Raw genomic sequence first — 20,146 nt, 5'->3', positions numbered from 1 at the left:
CCCCTCCTCTGGAAGTGAGGCCTGTGCTCTTAACAGGTGAGTCGTCTCTCCAGCCCCATTCATCTGTCTTTGATAAATAATCCATTCTGTGTACACACATGATCCTAGGAATGTTCGGATGCTGTTTGTTTTCCCCTGTGTGGACTCCCGTCACCTTGATTGAGTCACCTTGATGGAGTAGAATCTTTGTTTTCTTTGCCTAATATATGACACTAAAGCCTCACTTGTGTGATTCCTTTACTTATGATAGGGAGATGAAGGCACATTAGAGTTCTGGGACTGTTTAATCGGAACGATGCATTTCATGCAGAGTGTCAACAATTATCCCACCTTTCAGAACTTTTACTGATTATGTAACCCTCTCTTTTCTCAGATGCAGTGAGCTCATTGTAGATTAGTAAATATTTATACAGTGTTCTATATTCGCTGAGGGTTTAACAATCAGGTTGATTAGTGATTCCTCCCAGCAACTCTGTGAGGTCAATCAGCGTTATTAAAGAACAGCCCAGAGAGGCCGGGAAACCTGCCCAAGGTCACCCAGCAGGTCTTGGCACAGCCTGCACTGGCTACTTCAGAGCGTATTACTGTGACAAGCCCTGGAACAGCATCGTTGGAAGGATGACTCTTAATTACTTTTCTGTACCATTGGCATATACACACTAACTGTTCTAAAGTGAGGGAAGTGCAGAGGCCTTGAGCTGAAGGAATTAATGGTTGGCGCAAGTAAAAAATTGGAGCCAGATGTTAAAACATGAAAACTGTCCAATGGAGAGATGAACGGGATGATACTTTTGAGAGAGAGACGGGGTGGGGGTGGGGATGTGGGTGGGCAATGCAGGGAGAGAGAGGAGGAGGAGGAGGGGGAGAGGGAGAGGGGAGCAGAGAGAGAGACAGTGTGCCAATAGTAGGGATGTATATGAGATATGTAAACAATCAGTGTAGGTGGCTTGGAGGAAAAGTAAAAAAAATTATCATTTATAAAAACAAGATATTTTAGGATGCATGTATGTAGGTCCTGGGGTTGAATATCTGAGCTTTCCAGAACAATGTGCTACCATTCAGCTCCACCAAACCCCTCTCCCTAACTTTTTATGTAGATAGAACCTGTTCATTAGGAATGCAGTGTTCTCCTCCTCAGGAACAACATCAAATTGCCTAGACCCTGCTTTCATTAACATATTCTGATAAAGATTCCCTGAGACTGTCTGAGGGAAATGATACCAATTTTAAGAAATCACAGTGACTTCCTTTTATGGGCACTTTTTTCTTTGTATTTGTGTCTTCTTTTGGGGTCTAAGATCAAAAAGTAGATCTGGGTCAGATATACATATATATATATATATATACATATATATACATATATATATATATATATAGTTTGTTTGGGTTTTGTTTTTGTTTTTGTTTTTTTGTTTTGTTCTGTTTTGTTTTGTTTTTTTGTTTTTTGGTTCTTTGAGTTGATCTTCTGCCTGTGCTTTCTGGGCACAGATTATTTTAATCTAGACATTTCAAATGCAGAAGTACACTGTCAGCTATGATTATACCACCCTGAACCAGTTTGGTCAATGCCGTAGTAACAGCTTATACTATGCATGTGGACCGCAGGCTTGTAATTTCTTGGAGAGTCATCTTATTCAACCCATTCAGTGTTCCTGTAGGATAGATGTCATTACTGTCCCCATGGTGCAGATAACATTAACTCCAAATTGTTAACTCTACAATCTTTCCACACTTCCATTATAGCATGACCCTGTTCCTCCTACTCTCAGAAACCTACAGTAATTTCATGTAGCCAAGACATAGCGTAGTCATGGCATATTTATTAAGGTAGTTTTGGAATCTGGGTGATTTGTCTCTTCCTCGCTTTAATCCTTTACTGAAGACATGTTCATCTTCTTCCTACTTCACATACCTTCTGTATCTATCTGTACTGGTGTCTTTGTATTTTCTGTCCTTCTGACTGTCACATTCTTCTTCCTTGACATATACACCCAGGACATGTATGTCCTTCATGGTTATTCGCAATTGCCTAACCAGAGAGAGCTTCTTTGATTTTGCTCAGTAAAACTTCACACCTCTCTACTCTGTTTTCTTCTCCATTATACTTAGCTACCCCATGGAAAACATTCATTCATGTGTTCATATTCTCTCTCTCTCTTCTGAGTACAATTTAATCTCCGTGAGAACACTAATTATGTGTTCTGTTTGTTTCCTTGCCAGTGCCAGTTCAAAGCTTGGAACATGGGCCACATTCCATGAATAATTGCTGGGTGAATGAATAAAGGGACCATCTCCCTACTTTGGTACACTGAATTTCTAACAATCAGAATGCCCTCTACTAGGTTACATGTATGCCTAGTTACAAACAGTTAAAGTCTTGCAATTCAAGTGAACATTTTGTACTATCTGATATCAACTTTGCAGATTCTTCTCATGCCCGGAACAAAACTAACCAAGAAAAAATACAAGTGCTTTATTTTACATTGTGTTCATTTTGAAGCACTTAAGAGTCCAGGGTACGGACTGGAGACATGAGTCAGCCATTAATAATGATTACTGTTCTTCCAGAGGACCTAAGTTTGGTTCCTAATGCCCACATCAGTTGCCTCGTGACTACCTGTAACTCTAGCTCCGGGAAAAGCAATGCCCTGTTCTGGCTTCTCTCTCTCTCTCTCTCTCTCTCTTTTTTCTCTCTCTCTCTCTCTCTCTCTCTCTCTCTCTCTCTCTCTCTCTCTCTCTCTCTCTCTCTCTCTCTTCTCTGTCTCTCTCTCTCTCTCTCTCTCTCTGTCTCTCTCTCTGTCTCTCTCTCTCTCTCTGTCTCTCTCTGTCTCTCTCTCTCTCTCTCTCTCTCTCTCTCTCTTTCTCTTTCTCTGTCTCTCTCTCTCTGTCTCTTTATGTCTCCCTCCTCTCTCTCTCTCTCTCTCTCTCTCTCTCTCTCTCTCTCTCTCTCTCTCTCTCACACACACACACACACACACACACACAAACACACACACACACAGACATACTAAAACTAAAAATAATTTTTAAGGAAAAATAATCTAGAGTATGTTTTGTTGATAGTTTTGAGAGCCCTTCCTAAATCATTTTTTTTATTTTTCATCTGAAGTTGAAAAGTGTGGGGCAGTGGGCTGACGATGCTCTCGAATAATAGAGACCACTGGCCAATGTGACATCAAGAACATGGACACACCCACAGTTCATCACTATGGGCCTTGAATAGATTTACTTTTGCCAGCTGGCAGTGACAAGGGTCAGTGATTGAATAATAACTGGGCTTCAGATTATTTTCATTTCATTGTAGAGTCTGGAATTCATTCTCTCAACATTATATGCATTTCATTTGAAATATCTTCATTAATGGCCAAGGCAAATCTTTGCCTTTCCCCAGATATGATTATAATTTTCAATTTGATACGAGTCTGAAATATAAGCAAGAAAAATTTTCTTACATACCTAGATATGCTGTTTATTATGTATATATGTAAAAGGGTGACTTTTCATGCAAATTATACCTTCTGTTTGTATTAAATCAATAGATACTGAAATATTTAGACTACATGTAATGCTTTGCATGTAATTCATATAAGTTGAGTATACTTTTACATATATAACAAAATCTGTGATCCTAAAAATTGCTTTTGCATGAAAAATTAGAAAACCTGAGATCTCTTGATGTTTTGTTTCTTCAATAAATGCTTGAATTGTTGTCATTTTTAATCCTAAGTACTTCTGCAGAACCACAATATTGGAGTTACCATATCATGCAGACACTAATTTTATTGATCATAAAAATGTGTGATGGAGTTTAAAGTTTCAGAATCACCAAGAGACATAAACTGGTAGATGAGGAAAAGGCTGGGCTCCATGACAAATGTTTCAGTGGACATGATTCTGTGAAGGGCTTGCTTAGACTTCTACTTTGATTCTTTCACTACTTATCACAAAGGAAAAACAGCAGCTGTGAATCCAGACTATGCTCATTAATTATGCAAGTCCTTTACCTTGTAGTCTTAGCCTCTAATGGCAAAACACGGATTTTTGTCATCGTTTAATCCCTAGGAGGTTTATAATAATGCACGAGGGTCAAGCTTATCAAGCTGCATCTCAGAGTTTAGTGTTAAGCACTCGATATACATTCAGTGATTATTCACAATTTGTTTGGAATAGTACTTATGTGAGGAGATGGTACAGGCTGTGAAGATCTGATCTCACTCTGATGATCAATCTATTTATTCTGATCAGAAATGCCTGGATATTAGATTTCTATCATATGATTAATAGCTTAAACCATCTACTAAGGTCATCTACTCTACTCTCAAATTCATGTCACCAGGGTAGCTGACAGATGCATTTATTTTTCCATACACACACGTTTATGACAGTACTTTTACATGCATATATGTGGAGACCATGGGTAAACTTTAGGGACAGAACTTAGCTGTTTTGTCTTGTTCTTGGAGACAGGATCTCTCACTCACTTGAAGCTCACCAAATTCTGTGAGGTTGGCTTGTCAGTGTGCCCCAGTATCTACGTGTGTCTACATCGTCAGCTCTGAGGTTACAAGATGAATCTCCACATCCTGCATTTTTTACATGGGTTCTGAGGATCCAACTCAAATCTTCATTTTTGCAAGTTATCACTTTACCATCAGAGCTATCATCCTAGCCCCCATAGCTATAGTTTAAGGTAATGTAATATATAATGCATTCAAAATAGATAATGTGTATATTACTATGTGGTACGTCTTAATTCCTTCAATATTTACAGCATATAACTATCCTTACCTGACACAAAGTCCTCAAATCCAGAAGGTTCTTTTTCCCTATTTCTCCACCTCCAAATGCAAGAAAGATGAAATGTAACATTTCGCAAATTAGACTTCCTGGTGATTGGGGAAATTTTGGGGTTAGTTTGTTAAACTCAGATTAGCAACATTGTTTGAATCTCTGCTAGTTCCTATGAATTAATTGCAATGGAGTAGAGAAGCAGAGAAAAGTGAGCTTAAATTCACCATGCTTTCAAATAGAAAGTAAAGAAATCAGACTAAGAGTAGAATCCTTAGTAGACTGAAAAATGAATAAGGAGGAGTTCAGGTGAGTTACCTGGGGAACAACAGAGAATGATATTCTACACTGCAGAGGGATGTGACAGAGTTCAATGAAGAAAGAGACATGTAAGTCCAGCTTTGAGGTATATAAATAAATTGTGGTGGAAAGAAGGGTGAGCATATATATATATGAACTAACCCTACATTTGAAGAGGGACTCTGCTAACAGAGAAAAAGCCACTAAGATTGACAGTGACTGCATAATGCAGAAGAGACTGAAGTGTCCCAGAAGCACAAAGAACCCTGGTTAATTGCCAGGGTCAGGAGATGCATCACGGGTAAAAACGTCTATGAAGTGGGAACTCCAAGACTGAGAAGAAACACAGATCTTCTGCCCTTTTGCAAAATTATTGACTTGTCTGCTTAGCAGTGGGTATTGCATTCCTAAAGACACGGTGGTATGGGAGAGGAGTCGTGTCAATTTATCCAGACCAATATCAAGCATTCTAAAGCAGAAAACAGCACTTACCTACTCTAGAAGATGGGACGAGATGTAGATGGCAGGGCACAGAGAGAAGTTAACAGGTTTGCAGTTGTGTATGTCTGTGCTTGTGTGCATGAGTGTAAGATAGACGTAATTCTCATTAATGTAACTAAGAATGCTATTTCCAGAGTGCCTGGGAGATGGCCCAGTGCTCAAGAGTTCATTCTTTCCTGCAGAGCATGAGATTCGCTTTCCACGATCCACTCTGGACAGCTCACAACTGCTTATAACTCAAGTGACAAGCAATCCAATGCCCTCTTCTGGACTCCATGATCACTTGCACTCACAAAGATGGATACACGCACACACACACGTGCACACACACACACACACACACGCACACACACAAAACTAAAGAAAATAAATCTTACCTCTTCTTGAACTAGAGAGCTCTGCTTAATTAATTCTCTTTGATTTCCTTGTTTTAAACCCATATAGTCAAGTGTATGTAGAAGTGTTAGTGATTTTCTTACACTAAAATATTAAAAAAGCTGTCACTAATGCCAAAGATACCAGAGACAATTACCTTTAATATTCTCTGCATTATTGGAGAATCTGTAGCAGAAAAATTACTGCTATTTCATACCATATGTCAGGGAGCCATATTTTTTTCACAGAAGTGCATATTCAAGCCTAATCGAATGCATCAAGCTGACTGATCTGTCCCACTGTAAATCACCAGAAACATCAACATCTCAACCTGAAGACGTATCTAGAAGGATGAGGCATAGGAAACCAAGACAAATGAGAAGGTTTAGAGAGCATTAGCATATAAGCACCTTTCCTTTCACTAAGAAAGCCTTTTCATGAGCTGTTACAAATTATGTAAAATGTATTTTAGCAGGAATATCTTCATATCGAATTATATAACCTTCCTCAAACTCGTTATTTAACCCTCTGAGCTAAGTCTGCAAGATAACTTAAGAAGCTCGGTGAGTCCGAGAAACAGAGGGAAATTCGTTCAGTTCAGAACGCACCATAATGTCTGAGCAGAACATTTAAATTATACGTTTAGGCTGACAGCAACTGTATTTCAGGGAAGAATCCTTAGAAAGCAGGAGACAGTTTTCTTCAGCTCCACGTCATCGTTTGATGTAGATTGCCTATTATATTCTTGAGGTATTATGAAAAATAGATTTGGAGGTATTTTTTTGACAGTGGGTAGGCTAATGGAATCTGGTGACTGTATTTAAAATGTGCAGGGGTTTGTTATAACATGGTAATAGAAATATCAATTGCACTGACAGGTTAAAAAAATCTGTCAATGAATGATAATGAAGTTATTTAAATGTCGACTCACTTGCAAACATTTTCCAAACCCTAAATTATTCTCACTGCTTTAACCTCATGCATCCTAAGTTATTAAGAAGCAGAGTCTGCAAGGCAGCCAATGAGCCTTTGACTTTGCAAACTATTTTTATGCCACCAAATGCACAAGGAGCAATGAGAATGGCTGTTCTTAATGATTTTAGGGAAGAAACAAAATACAGATGTCACAGCTGCATGATTTAGAGGTAAACACTGTTCAGCTCTCGGGACATCTCATTGGCAATGATTTGAGTAATGTCCGGATGCTTCCCGTCCTCACGCCTGACTTGGTATCTCAAGCCTTTGCTTTGTGACCTTGACAGTTCTACTCTGGGTTTCTTTCATCCTCAGGAGTTGTGCTATGGAGAAGTCAAGGTTATTTGGATATATCTTAAGGTTTGTTGAACAGAACAGCTCAGCGCATTGTAGTTCAGAGATTGTCCATTAAACTTCATGCATCATCCGTCTCTCACTCGAGGAAGGCACCTGATACATGCCCACACTGTCTTGGGGAACAAGAACTTACAGGTGAACAGACATGTTGAACACTCTCCAAAAGCTTAGTCCTCAGAAAGCAAATGTCGAAGGAGTCGGGGAGACTTAATTTTAAATCATAAAACTTCATAATTGCCACCCTTCCTAATAACAACAAACGAGAAGAACAGTCAAAAATTATTTTTGCTCTGTATATATCCTTTATAGAAGTGATAATTCAGGGCAAATTCTGTCCCCTTAAATGACAAGTCAGTGCAATAGGTCTGAGGAATTACAGTCTGTTAGTGTATAAAGCCATGGGCAGATACTTCCATAGGACTCTCCTGAATTTACGACAATGGACTGAACGTAAGAATTTCTGAGCACTCCAGTGGCCCAGGCTGAGAATGAAGAGGTGGAGGAGGGGAGATGCCTACACTCACGAATCTTGCTTTCATGGGCTCATCTCCTTACAGGGAATAGCAGAGAAGGATATTTCTACCTTTGCAGTTCCAAAAATGGAAGAGAAAATATCAGTCTCAAAATTTATTGCAATGTTTTAGTTGTATATGATAATGGTTTTAGCATAAAATTTTATTTTTTGAAATATAATTTTATTTATCTTTGAAAATTTTATGTGTATAGAATATATTTGACCGTATATCCATTTTTCTTTTTCATCAAACTCTTCCTAGACACCCCTGCTTACACTGTGTCACCCAAGTCCAGCTAACATTTCACCAATTCATGTTCTTTTATAAAATGCCTAACTCACCAAGTCTGACTAGTGCTTCCTGTGTGTCTACCGTATAGGGCCATCCACTGGAAGAGACACAACCTTCTAGGAAACACATTTTGGAATGAAAATGACTTTCCCTCCTCTAGAAGCCATCAGCTTCCAATAGAGCCTTAGTTAAGGTGGAGGCTGATAAGCTCTCCCATACATACTGAGATTCCAATGGGATTGATCTTGTGCAGGTCTTGTGCAGACAACCACAGGTACTATGCTACCATGAACTCCTGACTACAATGACCCTGTTGTGTCCCAAGCAATGTCTTCATTGTGACATTTCTTAGATGTATGACATTCTACCCTTACCAAACTAACCAGTTGAGTACTTATAAGACCCGAACAATCTGAGTCAGAGAGATACACTCCCACTCTTGCCATCTGTCTGACCTAAGCACAGGAACATGCCAAGACATAGTTTTAAGTTCATAGTATAAGCACATGCTACCCAAAGAATCGTAGCCTGGAATATACCCATCCTTTTCTATATTATCAGACTATAGTTGAAGGCCTATTGGCCATAGTGTCTTCAATACCTACTGTCTGTCAGCTTGATATGCAGAAGATAAAATGAGAAAGAAGATAAAAGTAAAACCAACAAAATCTTGGAAAAAATATAACTAAGGTAAGGATCTCAACCTGAAGATATTAAGTTAAAACTTCAGAAATGTAAAACAAAACAAAACAAAAGAGTAAGATTGGAAAAACCAATAGAACTAACTAACTCTTAATATGTAAGTACTGTGGTAGATTGCTGTCTGTAAGCAGGTGACGGTAGGTAAAAAACAAGGCTAGAACCTGTGATTGGATAATAGAAAACAAGGGTGGGCCAAGAGTTTTTTGAGAGACAGGAGAGACAGGAGGGAGGGGAGGAGGAAACAAGATAGAGGAAGAGAAGGACCCAGATCTGTGTGGCTTTAAATAGCCACAGGTAGCTATGAGAATCATATAATTGATGGATTATTACAGGACAGCCTGTCCAATATAAGTGTACAGCTTATATTAATATCAGTTGGCTCTGAGTTCTTTGATTGGGCATTTTGTGGGTTGAAAATTTACTGATATAAATCTGACTGATAAATTACAAGCCTCTAGACTTTTGATTTTACTGGGTTACAGGGATTTGTGTCAGCTAACTGCAAGATGGTTGGTCGCTGCATGGGGCGGGCCATTGTGGTAGTGAGACCACCTCTGAGGCCGGAGAGTAGCCAATGCTAGTGTGGGATGGTGCATTCATTTTTAGTACTTAACCCAACACTGTGGGACAACCATGGTTATACAACATACATAGAATGAGGATACCAAAAAAGAAGAGAAAAAGAGAAACAACAACAAAATCAAAAGTTTAAGGCAAAAATATTAAGAGAACTTTCCAAATAAGCATCAGCTATCAAAGAACATCTTTAAACTTTAGAACCAAGTGGGACAATTCTCCAAGAAATAAAAACTACACCTACCTAACATCCTCTTCAAACTGGATAAAACCAAAGGTAAAGAGAAATAATGGTAAAAAGCAATGAAGCAGTCTACCTTACCTGTAGAAACTGATAATTTCCTAATCCATGCAAACAGGAGGACAGTACAAGGAAATATTGAATGTACTGAGGAAAGAGTACAAAGAAGTTGGGATTCTATACCCAGCCAAACTACCCTTTGAAAGGGATGGAGATGTAAAGACTTTATCCCACAGACAAAAATTGTGAATTTTGCTTATATTTGTTAGTATTCTGGCCTGAATGACTGGCATAAGTCAAAATATAGATCAGGAAATAAAAAGCATCAAAGAATGAGCCATTGAAGGTTCAATTTTCATTCTTTTCCCTTTTATTCGTAAGTCTAACAGATATCAGTTTACCATGATGATAACTATGCACTTAAGCCTAGATCTATACATATACATATGTGGGCATACTTATGTATGAGTTAGTGATGTCAGTGACAGTATCATCCAGTGCTTGTAATAGTCATGAGTCAGGGCAGTGCTCTTGATAGCAGACTTGAGCTAGTTGTAAATTCGTATTAAAATTATGATTTCCTAATGACCTGCATGGTGCAGGAGAGATGACTCTGCAGTTATGAGATCTTACTGACTGAGACAAGGACCTGAGTGTGGCCCCTAGCACCCACTTCAGGTGACTTATACTGCCTGTAACTCCAGCTTCAGAGTGACACCTCAGACCTCCATGGACAATTGCACAAACATAAAAATGCACACACACACACACACACACACACACTCACACACTCACACACATGCATGCGATTTCAAATATATTTAAAAATAATGAAGAGAACTAAATCCATAGACTATAAAAGCAGAGCAATGTAATGCCACACTAAACACTAATAATAACAATGAAATACAGAAAACATGTGAGACAGAAAACTCCGAGCAAAGAACAAGGTTGTGAAACAAGTAGAGAAGTGTGACAAATGCAAGAGATGTTGAACTAATTATTAATGGTCATGCTAAGTGATAATATTCTGAATATGACAAGTAGGCAGTACTGTTTTCCCAAATAGCAAGAGTCAACTACACTCCATCATAAGAAAATGGTCTCACATACGTAAAGGCTTGTATAGATTAAACATTAATTTCTCTTTTGCCAGTATCACTGAATTTCTGCTCTCATTTCTAAACTGATTGCTTTCAGTGGCCACACAGAACATCCAGGCCATAGTCAATTCAACCCCAAAGCAGCTTCAGCCTCTATCCCTTGGTGAGAAATGCTGACGTGGACTCTCCGAGTAGAGCAGCTTTTTCTGTAACCTTTGACATAGGCAGGCCCTGGAGACTCAGACTACTACTCAGCTCATTGGCTTTGGGTGGCTTACAGTCTGCTTCCCTTGTCTTTGTAGCATGTGATCAGTATCCCTGTTCATCTTAGAGAATTCTGGATCTGGAGAGCTTGGATCACACTGTTAGCATTCAACCAAGGCTGATTCTTGTAATCTTATGTGCTGTAATTCTTAAGCACGGCAGTCTATTCTGCAGTGGAACTTAGACAAACATATTAAAGTTGGCAGACATGGTGCCATGTGCCCTCAACCCTGGCAGTTGGAAGGCAAATGTATAGCATGGTGCAAACATCTCTCTGAGTTCAGGGCGATTCTGTTCTACTTAGTGAGTTTCAGGCCTGTAATTGCTACAAAGTGCTGCTTCACCTCAGTCAGAGTCCCTCCCTCTCTCCCTCTCCCTCTCCTCTCCCTCTCCTCCCTCTCTCCTCTCTCCCTCTCCTCTCCCTCTCCTCTCTCCCTCTCCCTCCTCTCCCTCTCTCCCTCCCCTCTCCCTCTCCCTCTCCATCTCTCCCTCTCCCTCCCTCTCCCTCCCTCTCCCTCCTCCCTCTCTCCCTCTCTCCTCTCTCCCTCCTCCCTCCTCCCTCTCTCCCTCCTCCTTCCCTTCTCCTCTCCTCTCTCCCCTCTCCTCTCCTCTCTCCTCTCTCCATTCTCTTCTTCTTCATCCCTCCAACCTCCCCCTCTCCATGAATGTCTAGGCATCAAACTAAATCAAAATGTTTTTCAGTGATTAAGATTGCCCTTCAGGGTGCACATCATGGGGATTGGTAAACATTGGCCAAAGAATACAGAAAATAATCAAGGAGAACCCCTTCTGAAAATGAATAATGAATGCTATTATTCAGAGGTTGCTCATGTGTGCTTGCCATTTTTACTAAGTATTTTAGGGATTAATTTAGTTTAGGAGTGATGCTGTGTTTCTCTGTCAATCATTTATTTCTTGTTAGTGCATGTCCTGTTTGGTTTCTTCCTCCAAGCAACATAGAAAGTGTCTTGGTCTTAAGAGATCATAACCTCCTGGGAGGGAGGCAGGATGCTACGGGTGTGACTTTTTTCTCTTTACACCAACTCATCTGAACTCTATATATTTAGTAAATACTCAAATAGGGAGCAACATACCTTTGAAATGTTCTAAAAGTCTCACATGAGACCCGTCAGAAGGGTTAAAGATCAAAAGAAAATGTGGCAAGATTTTATTTCATCTTGTGCCCATTTCTTTTTCTGAAGTGAATTTTTTAAGCACACAGCTTCTTTGAAACAGTATAGGTGTTGAAAAAAGTTATGCTGTTTGTTTCTTTTTGCTATTTTTGTTACTTTGTTATTTAAACTGGATATAGACCAATCTGCAAAGAAATCCTGCAGACAAAATTGTTTACTTCATAATATACTTTGAAAATGATAAAACTCGGGAATCCAAGGCCACAAATTTTCTATTTTAGATATGTCTATTATGATACATATTTTAAAAACCCTGTCCTTTTTACTTGTTTTTGGTTTCTTTATAATTAAGTTCACTTTGTAGTTAGCACAAGTTAACATTGCTGTTTTTTACTTGTTTAATTTTTTTATTATCCTTCTTCATTATAAAACCAATTTCATAGTTGTTGTTTCAGTTCTTTTTGGAATATATTTTGTTCAAAAAGGTGATGTGTAGAACACTAATCACATTTTATATCACTTGTGAATGTGTTCTGTAATCAAATAAATTTAGGAAAGGCTACAAGTGCTAGACAAGCCAAGAGGTTAGTGTATATTAGCTTAATAAAAATTTGTGAATTTTTTTAATGCAAAGGATCACGGAATTTTGCCTACTCAAGCATTTTGAAATGCTTTGATTTTGCAACGTATCCCCCTTTCCCAGTTTTAGAGGCAACATTTAAAAAATTTAACAACTGCAACAATGACGTACAACCAACTTGCTGCTCAACCTCTCCGTCTTCTTTACTCATCCTCCTTCCATCTTTTCAGGGTTCTGCACTTATGTAAATTCTCTATGGAAAAAGCAGTGCCATGAATCCAATGGGCACCAGGGATCCAATGTGTCTTCCAGGACACAGAACCATGCAGTCACTGTCTCCCTCCTTAGATGCGAGCTGTTCTGCATAGGCATTGATCAAGCAGCCCCTGTAGTAATCTTGATGCCTGAACAAGGTTTTGAGGACCACCGTTGTTCCAGCTTAAATCGTTACTGATGAGTGAGGAAATCAGAGTGTGCCTAGCTGAGAAGCCATGTGGAAAAGCTGGAGGAGCAGAGATGCTGACAGCCCTGCACTGACAGTCTACTAGCTGGACTGCAAGCATTTGATGTTTTCACTCCTCTACTGCCGTGCCAGTGGTAGGCCCACCCATGACACCTACCCATACTTTCCTTACATTTGCAAAGCACATGACAAAAAGCTAAACCTTTGGGAGGGTGAAATGCATTATTACATGTTTTCATAGCATTTGATTGCCATAAGGCTGTACTATTCAGACCATCTGAACTTCTGGGAACACGTAATGAAATTTGAATCTCTTCTTGAGATTTGGATAAATGACCTGTTACAAATCAGAGAAAAGTAATATCAGATACCTAGATCTAGACCCACAAAAAAGAGGTATTATAAAGGAAGTGTGTCCAACAAAGCAGTATAAACTCTGAACAATGTTTGCTAATGTTTGTACGTGCTCTTCAGTCCTGTTACGTCTTTCCATGTGCACAGATACACACAACACGCACATACAAACACACTCACACACATGCACACATATATACTCAGAAGTACACACAAGCATGAGGGTGCACAAATGCACAGGCACACATGCACAGACTCATAGGCACATACCAACACTAATACCTATATGTATGCATTTACATATTCAGACCGGAAGCACTTGCTTCAGCAGAGGAAGTTTATCAAACCAATCCTTATTTCCTGCTGTAGAAAATTTTGGATCTGTAATTGTTCAAGCAAACAAACCAAAAACAACACCAAGAACAACAAGAACAACAACAACAACAACAAAACCCATTTCATTTCACCCATTAAATACTGTCCTCTACCTCTCTAGGCTCCTATTCCAGGACTTTACTCGAGCACTTGAGTCTTCTATTCATCTCCAGTGAAGTCCTATACTTTCATCCATCACTAGGTGAGATTTCCTAATGGACCAACATGGGCACATTCCATCTCTCTCTCACCAACTCCCAGAGAGATTCTCTATGTCCATTTGTTCTTGAACATAAAGTGTTGCACAGACAAGAAACTAATATTTTTTCCAAACTATGCTACTGTAAATTTGAGTTACTCTATCATGTCTCATGTTAGGATAAGAGTTAAACATGAGCACATTCGCTTGCACCTATGAATGTGCAAGCATGTGCACGCACCCACATGTGTACACACACACACACACACACACACACACACACACACACACAAATGAGTTGGAAAAGCCAACCAATCTAGGAGACAAGGAAATCCGAGTAGAGAAATATCAGTTGAAGATGACCAGGAAGAGAGTTGAAAAATCCAATCAATCATGGACTGGGTGAGGAAAGAAATCCTAATACTTCTTTGAAAGTAGCAGTGTGTCTGCTCATATACAGTGGGAATTTGGAGGGAAGAAATGGATTTGTGTGAGAAGAATAGAACAAGAAATGTTTTTGTGTTTTGTGAATGAATTCTGAAGCCTGCCCTGACCTTCTTGGCTGTCAAGGGGATATCTTGCCTGTCTGACTGAGGAGGTCCAGACACTAGTCCTGAATTAACTCAGTTATGTTTGTCTTTGGAAAACACAGTTCTAGTCCCTGAGATTCTGACTTTTTCTCTTTCCTAAGTCATCTCCTTTCAAAACATACAGATTCTTTCAAGTCCTGTTGTTTAATCCGCATTCATCCATGTGATGGGGTTCTATCTGTGTCCTGTAAAGTACTGGTCTTTTGGTACCGTCTGTGTGATATGTTCATGTGAAATGTCCTGATACCAAGTCAGAATAAATTATTGATTCCAGTAATGCCTTTAAGGAGCTTTATGGCTTTGGTACCTACACTAGAGTCGACTCTTCGCGTGTTGTATGTGTACACACATGTGCATGTGCACGTGAAGGTCACACAGCAAGGTCATGTGTCTTCTCAATTGCTTTCCATATTTTTTGGTGTGGGTTTGTGCAGTGTATCATGTGTGGGTTCATTATGCAGGTGTGTACACATGTGTTAGTGTGAGGAAGCTAGAAGCTAACACTATGTTTTCCTTGGTCCCACTCCTTTTTTTTTGAGGCAAAGTCTCTTACCGAACGTGGAGCTAACTTCATCTACACTGGATAAACAGAAACCACTGGGATCTGCGGCCACTCCTGCAATTGACTTTGCCTGTGTCCTGGGATTAACATTGACGCCATCGAGATTGTGTGGCAAGCACCTCGCAGACTAAGCATGTTCCTAATGTCCAGACTTGGTCCCTAGTGTATGAGAGTGAGGAGGCTATCACAGCTCTCCTCCTCCTCATTTATTGTGTCCTGTTGATGCTTGTGAGTCATCAAAGTGGAAAATAAATTAAAACGGCATTGCCTTGTTTTGCAAATTAACCCAACTTTATTCTCTGCGCTGTATTAGTGTGCACCTTGATCATTGCTCACAGCACATTCTGCCCATCTACTTGTTATTTAGGTGAGGCAAGAGGGACTGTGTGCTGTGTTCTGCTACTGAGCGCACACAAAGTATGCTGTGTTTCGTCAGCTCCACCAATATGGATCACATCATGGCTTTCATTATAAACTTCCTTTGTAAGGAAAGGAGGCTGAGAGAAAAATGATAGAGCTGTAGCCTTCAATAATGATCTTTTAAAAGGTGAAGTGAAATTAAAACAACCCAGAGCAGAGGGCCGGAACCTGTATTAAAACCTTCAATAGCCATCTATCAGCCATTCTGTTGGCATAGGTCATTTTGGTGTTATCTGTCACTTTATTTGAACTCAGATAGCCCCTACAGTGCCATACCATCTTACGATGATGACAGGGGCTTACAATTTTAGACTACAAAGTAGACCTACATTAAACAGTCGATAAATCTGATTTATTTTATCTGAATTAGTAGCCTGTTGTTAAGCGGCTAAATAATGACAGGAGTTAAAGGACCTCGGGGTCAAGAGTTGATGCCCTCTGAACTCACACAGCTTAGGACCAGCCAAGGGCATCAGGAAGAGTGAAATTTTACTTGATCAGAGGATAGTTCCTTGTTTTTAAATAATGGACTCAGACCAAATGACCTTGACGGGAAGTAACAATCCATATAGCCTATGACTCATGAATGAAAGCATGGTTTGTAGATGAATCGGGACACCCTGATTTTACGCTGTGTCAGAGATAAAGCGAAGGTTTAGAAATGTCATAGCTAACTAAAAATGCTTTTATTTTTGTGGTCAATTCAAAGGTTGTCCTCATTTCTTAATCTCTGTGAATGAATCTCATCCATTATGTAAAGTGCATACTTTAAGGAGCAGGGGAGGGATGGCGTTTTAATTTTTACCAATTCAATTTAAATGCAAATGCTAACCACTCACATGATGCTGCTGTGTACATAATTAAGCATCATTATATACGGCATGAATCATTTAGAAGCCTCCCGAGAGCCATTCTACAATGTAAAGCATGCATTACCCTGACAAGCAGCCAAGTGACGTATACTTCTGTGCTCATTAAAGCTTCTTTTGAATTACAGGTCAACCGATTATGGGACAACCTACGAGAAGCTGAATGATAAAGTGGGGTTGAAGACCATTTTGAGCTATCTCTATGTGTGCCCAACCAACAAGCGTAAGGTAAGCCATGGATATCGCTCGCTACTGAGTCATGTCATGACTCCTTGCTTTGGCTAACCACATTTGCTTACCTAAACGTAAAGCAAGGATAGAGGGGCAAAAATAAGCAGATTTGTTTAAGGTGGGGAAGCACCTGCCAACTCAGGGTTTTTCAATCTGCAGCTGTGAGTGGAGCAGGCTGAGGACTAGGCCCGATATTGCATTTTAAAAAAGGCAGTTGAAGGACTGAGTCCCGCTGAGCGGAGGCTGCTGACTGTCCTGTAAACATTCTTGCCTTGCCGGTCTCAAAACAGAAACAGGCGCAAGGAGGCAAATGAAAGTGAATTTCAACCCACACGCTTATTTTCCCCTTAACGTAGAATACACAGATTAGCTAGAGTTTCAGGGGAGGCACGATCCCGTAGCAGTTAGTGAATTCTAGAAATGTAATCTGTCAAGTTTGTTCCGGCCGTACCCGTCAAGATGGAGCCATCGCATGTGACAATAAAATCTGCTAAGTAGATTTAATCTGTTCACAGATCTTAGCTGTGAGTTTCCTTAGGTATTATCCTTCATATTTAGGATGATAAGAGTGAGGTTCAGGGAGAATAAACACCTTGCCACCATCTGAGCGTTGCAGGTGGCAATCCACTATGCAGTCTATGCTTCCTCTAGGGCAATTGCAAATTTGCTACTGTATTAGTCGTTTCTGGTTTTTCCAACTGTGTGGGATGAACTTCTCTTCTGAGAGCTTTGGTCTCAGACTGTAAATGACGAATGTCTCAAAGGTAGAGAAATATAACAACATATCTATCCGTTTTATGAACTTGTATTATCACATCCTGAACCCTGTCACGTAAAGCCGCAGCATAGCAGCCTTAGGTGAAGAAAGAGCATCCACCGAGAATGAGCATAGCGCTGCCCATAATTGTTCCCTCAACTGTATTCTGTGGCCATGACAAACTGTTCTTCGGGCCCTCTCATCTCAGAGCACCCATTGATGCTGATAGGAGGTTCAGTAGTTCCTGTCTACTGGTCTGCCATGTTCAAGTTGAATATAATATCAAATGGATCAGGAGGGTCCCATAGGTACCATCCTGTTTCCATCCCTGTTCTTAATCATGTCTCAAATGTTTTAGAAACTATTCATATATGTCTGACATTCATAATGTATATAGTATTTATAAGCACCAGTGGAAAGTTGCTGTTCCCTCTGGCCCCAATCACATCAAGATCTTCAGTAAGTGCGACTTCTCAGATGGACATGGACCCTAATTCTGGGGGCTTAAGTAAAATCCCATCTGAGCTCAACACTGAATAGATAACTACAGGAACTGACTTCATTGTCCTCATGCAGTGTCCTCACACTTAACGAGGGATAATGGGAGAGCTCGCCTCATGGCTACTGCTATACGTTATATATGGAATTAGACATTTCAAGTGCTCGGCATTCGAGGCATACTCAATGCTTGCTCTTTATTTTCCTTTCTCAACACCCTGCTCTTCCTGCTTCATAAAATTATAGGGAGTAACAGTGGTGATTATCCCCTACAATCAAGAGTGTCCAGGAGAACATTCTGTGATAATCAGAATTTTCTTCTAAGCTGTCTAGGACTTTAGACACTAGCAAGCCCTGGCTGTTGAATATTCTAAATGTGGCTACTATAACTGAGGGACTGAATTTTCAACTTCATTTAACTTTAATTAACTTACATCTGCATAGTTGCATCTGCCCGTGGACCACAGTATCAGACAGCACAGCTCAGTAGGAGCGCTGTGCCCTCGGTATCGCTTATTGACTCTTTGCTTGGGCGTCATCAATAATCTCATCTAAACTCCTTTGATCTGCTGTGGAGAGCCTTGTGACGTGGAGATGAACCTCTAGGCTTCAGTTTCGTAATGAGATTTAGTTGTTTTCTGGCTTTAAATGGATTCTCATCTCCTCTATTGATTTTAGTTCTAGTTCACATTTTGAGTAAATTTAATTTAACAATCAATAAACTGTACGTGAGGCAATGAAGTTTGAAGATAAACAGAGAGATGGGGACAGTAAGACAGCTCAGTGGGTAGAGGAGCTGGCTGTCCAGCCTGACACCTGGAACACATGTGTGGCGCGGAAGAAGAGGTCGTCCTCAGACCTCCACACTAGCACTGTTGCAGGAGTGCATCCTTTAACAAAGGGAAAGGCGGTACCCCAAGCTCCACCCCAAACACTCCGTGATAGTAAAGGCAGTAAGTTGGCAAAAGGGAAGACCCGGGGTCTAAGAATCAGCAGTGGCTGTCCCGTCCTTGAATCTATTTCCTCCTGGCATTTGATTTGGCCAAGTCATTTTTATTTGTAACATGTTATAGGAAAGATGGGAATTTCTGGCTCAAAGAGCCCTTAGAAGTGATCTTTTCCAGTGATAGTTTCTGCGTTATTGATGCTATTTGAAATGAACACGGTTTTTAAGATTGCAGTGCCAAATATTGATTACAGTGATTTCTGTAGCTGATGGATACATGGTGAAGGTCCCCAAACCAACATTGTTTTAAGAGCCAGATTTTTAGAGTGCGGTTTTCCTGCCCAGATGGAGAATGGCTGAAGTGGGACACAAGAAACTATATAGAAGACTTCTATGTAATCTGTCCTGCCAAATACCACGGGGTGCATAGTTAGCCTGTACTGACCACTTACTTTACACTAAACGTTTGTCCATGGACACTTAGATGTTCTGAACTGACTCGTGACAAAGAGTATATCCAGAAACATGGAAGTCGCTGTCCAGAACTGTGAGAGAACAGCTTCTTCAGGAATGATGCTTCCAGAGACAGAGTTCATCCTGTAATGTTTGGATTACAATGTTCCTGAATGAACCTAAGCCAGGGCACAGTTTCCTCTGCAGGAAAATAGGGCCTTCAGGGCCACCGAGGATCTGGTAGATGTGTGACATATTGGACATATTAGAAGATGGGGAATGTTCAAAACCAATACAGTTGGCATAGCAATGAATTTCTGCAGAGTTTTTCTGTTTTTGAAGAAAATTTGTCACCATGAAATATAAATTTACTGAGAGGAAGATATTTGACGCTGTGCAACATCTTAAAATGTGAATATCTTTCCCCCTAAACATAACGTTGAGGTGGAATGAAGAGGAGGAGGAGAACATAGCACATCATCAGCCTTCATTAATCACACAGGGCAAAGGCTCTCCAGCTCACTTCAGGTCAGAACTTCTGAAACTGCAGTGAAAGGAGCATCATAGAAAGGATGTTATTGAGTCTTTCGGCTCTCCCGCACTGCACACTCTGACAAGTTAGCCTCTCACGTATCAGATGTTCCCCTGTGTGTTTTGCATCAGTGGGAACAATTGAAACAAAGCAGACAACATCCGCATAACTGTCTGTGTTCCCAGAAACCTGTTTG

At 40.1% G+C, this 20,146-nt stretch overlaps 1 protein-coding gene across 4 annotated transcripts in view; it reads left to right on the top strand.

Moving 5' to 3' along the window:
• The window catches only part of Sorcs1 (sortilin related VPS10 domain containing receptor 1), a 507,144-nt gene that overhangs the window by 251,479 nt on the left and 235,519 nt on the right, over positions 1-20,146 (top strand). For all 4 annotated transcript variants that reach the window (XM_032892179.1, XM_032892181.1, XM_032892180.1 and 1 more), the window contains exon 3: positions 16,662-16,761. In XM_032892179.1, coding sequence (XP_032748070.1) covers positions 16,662-16,761 — 100 coding nt within the window. The remainder of the gene's footprint in view (positions 1-16,661; positions 16,762-20,146) is intronic.

This window comes from Rattus rattus, chromosome 2 (assembly GCF_011064425.1).
Source record: "Rattus rattus isolate New Zealand chromosome 2, Rrattus_CSIRO_v1, whole genome shotgun sequence".
Classification (NCBI taxonomy): Eukaryota; Metazoa; Chordata; class Mammalia; order Rodentia; family Muridae; genus Rattus; species Rattus rattus.
Note: the sequence above shows the minus strand (reverse complement) of the source record. Positions and strands in the feature narration are given on the sequence as shown.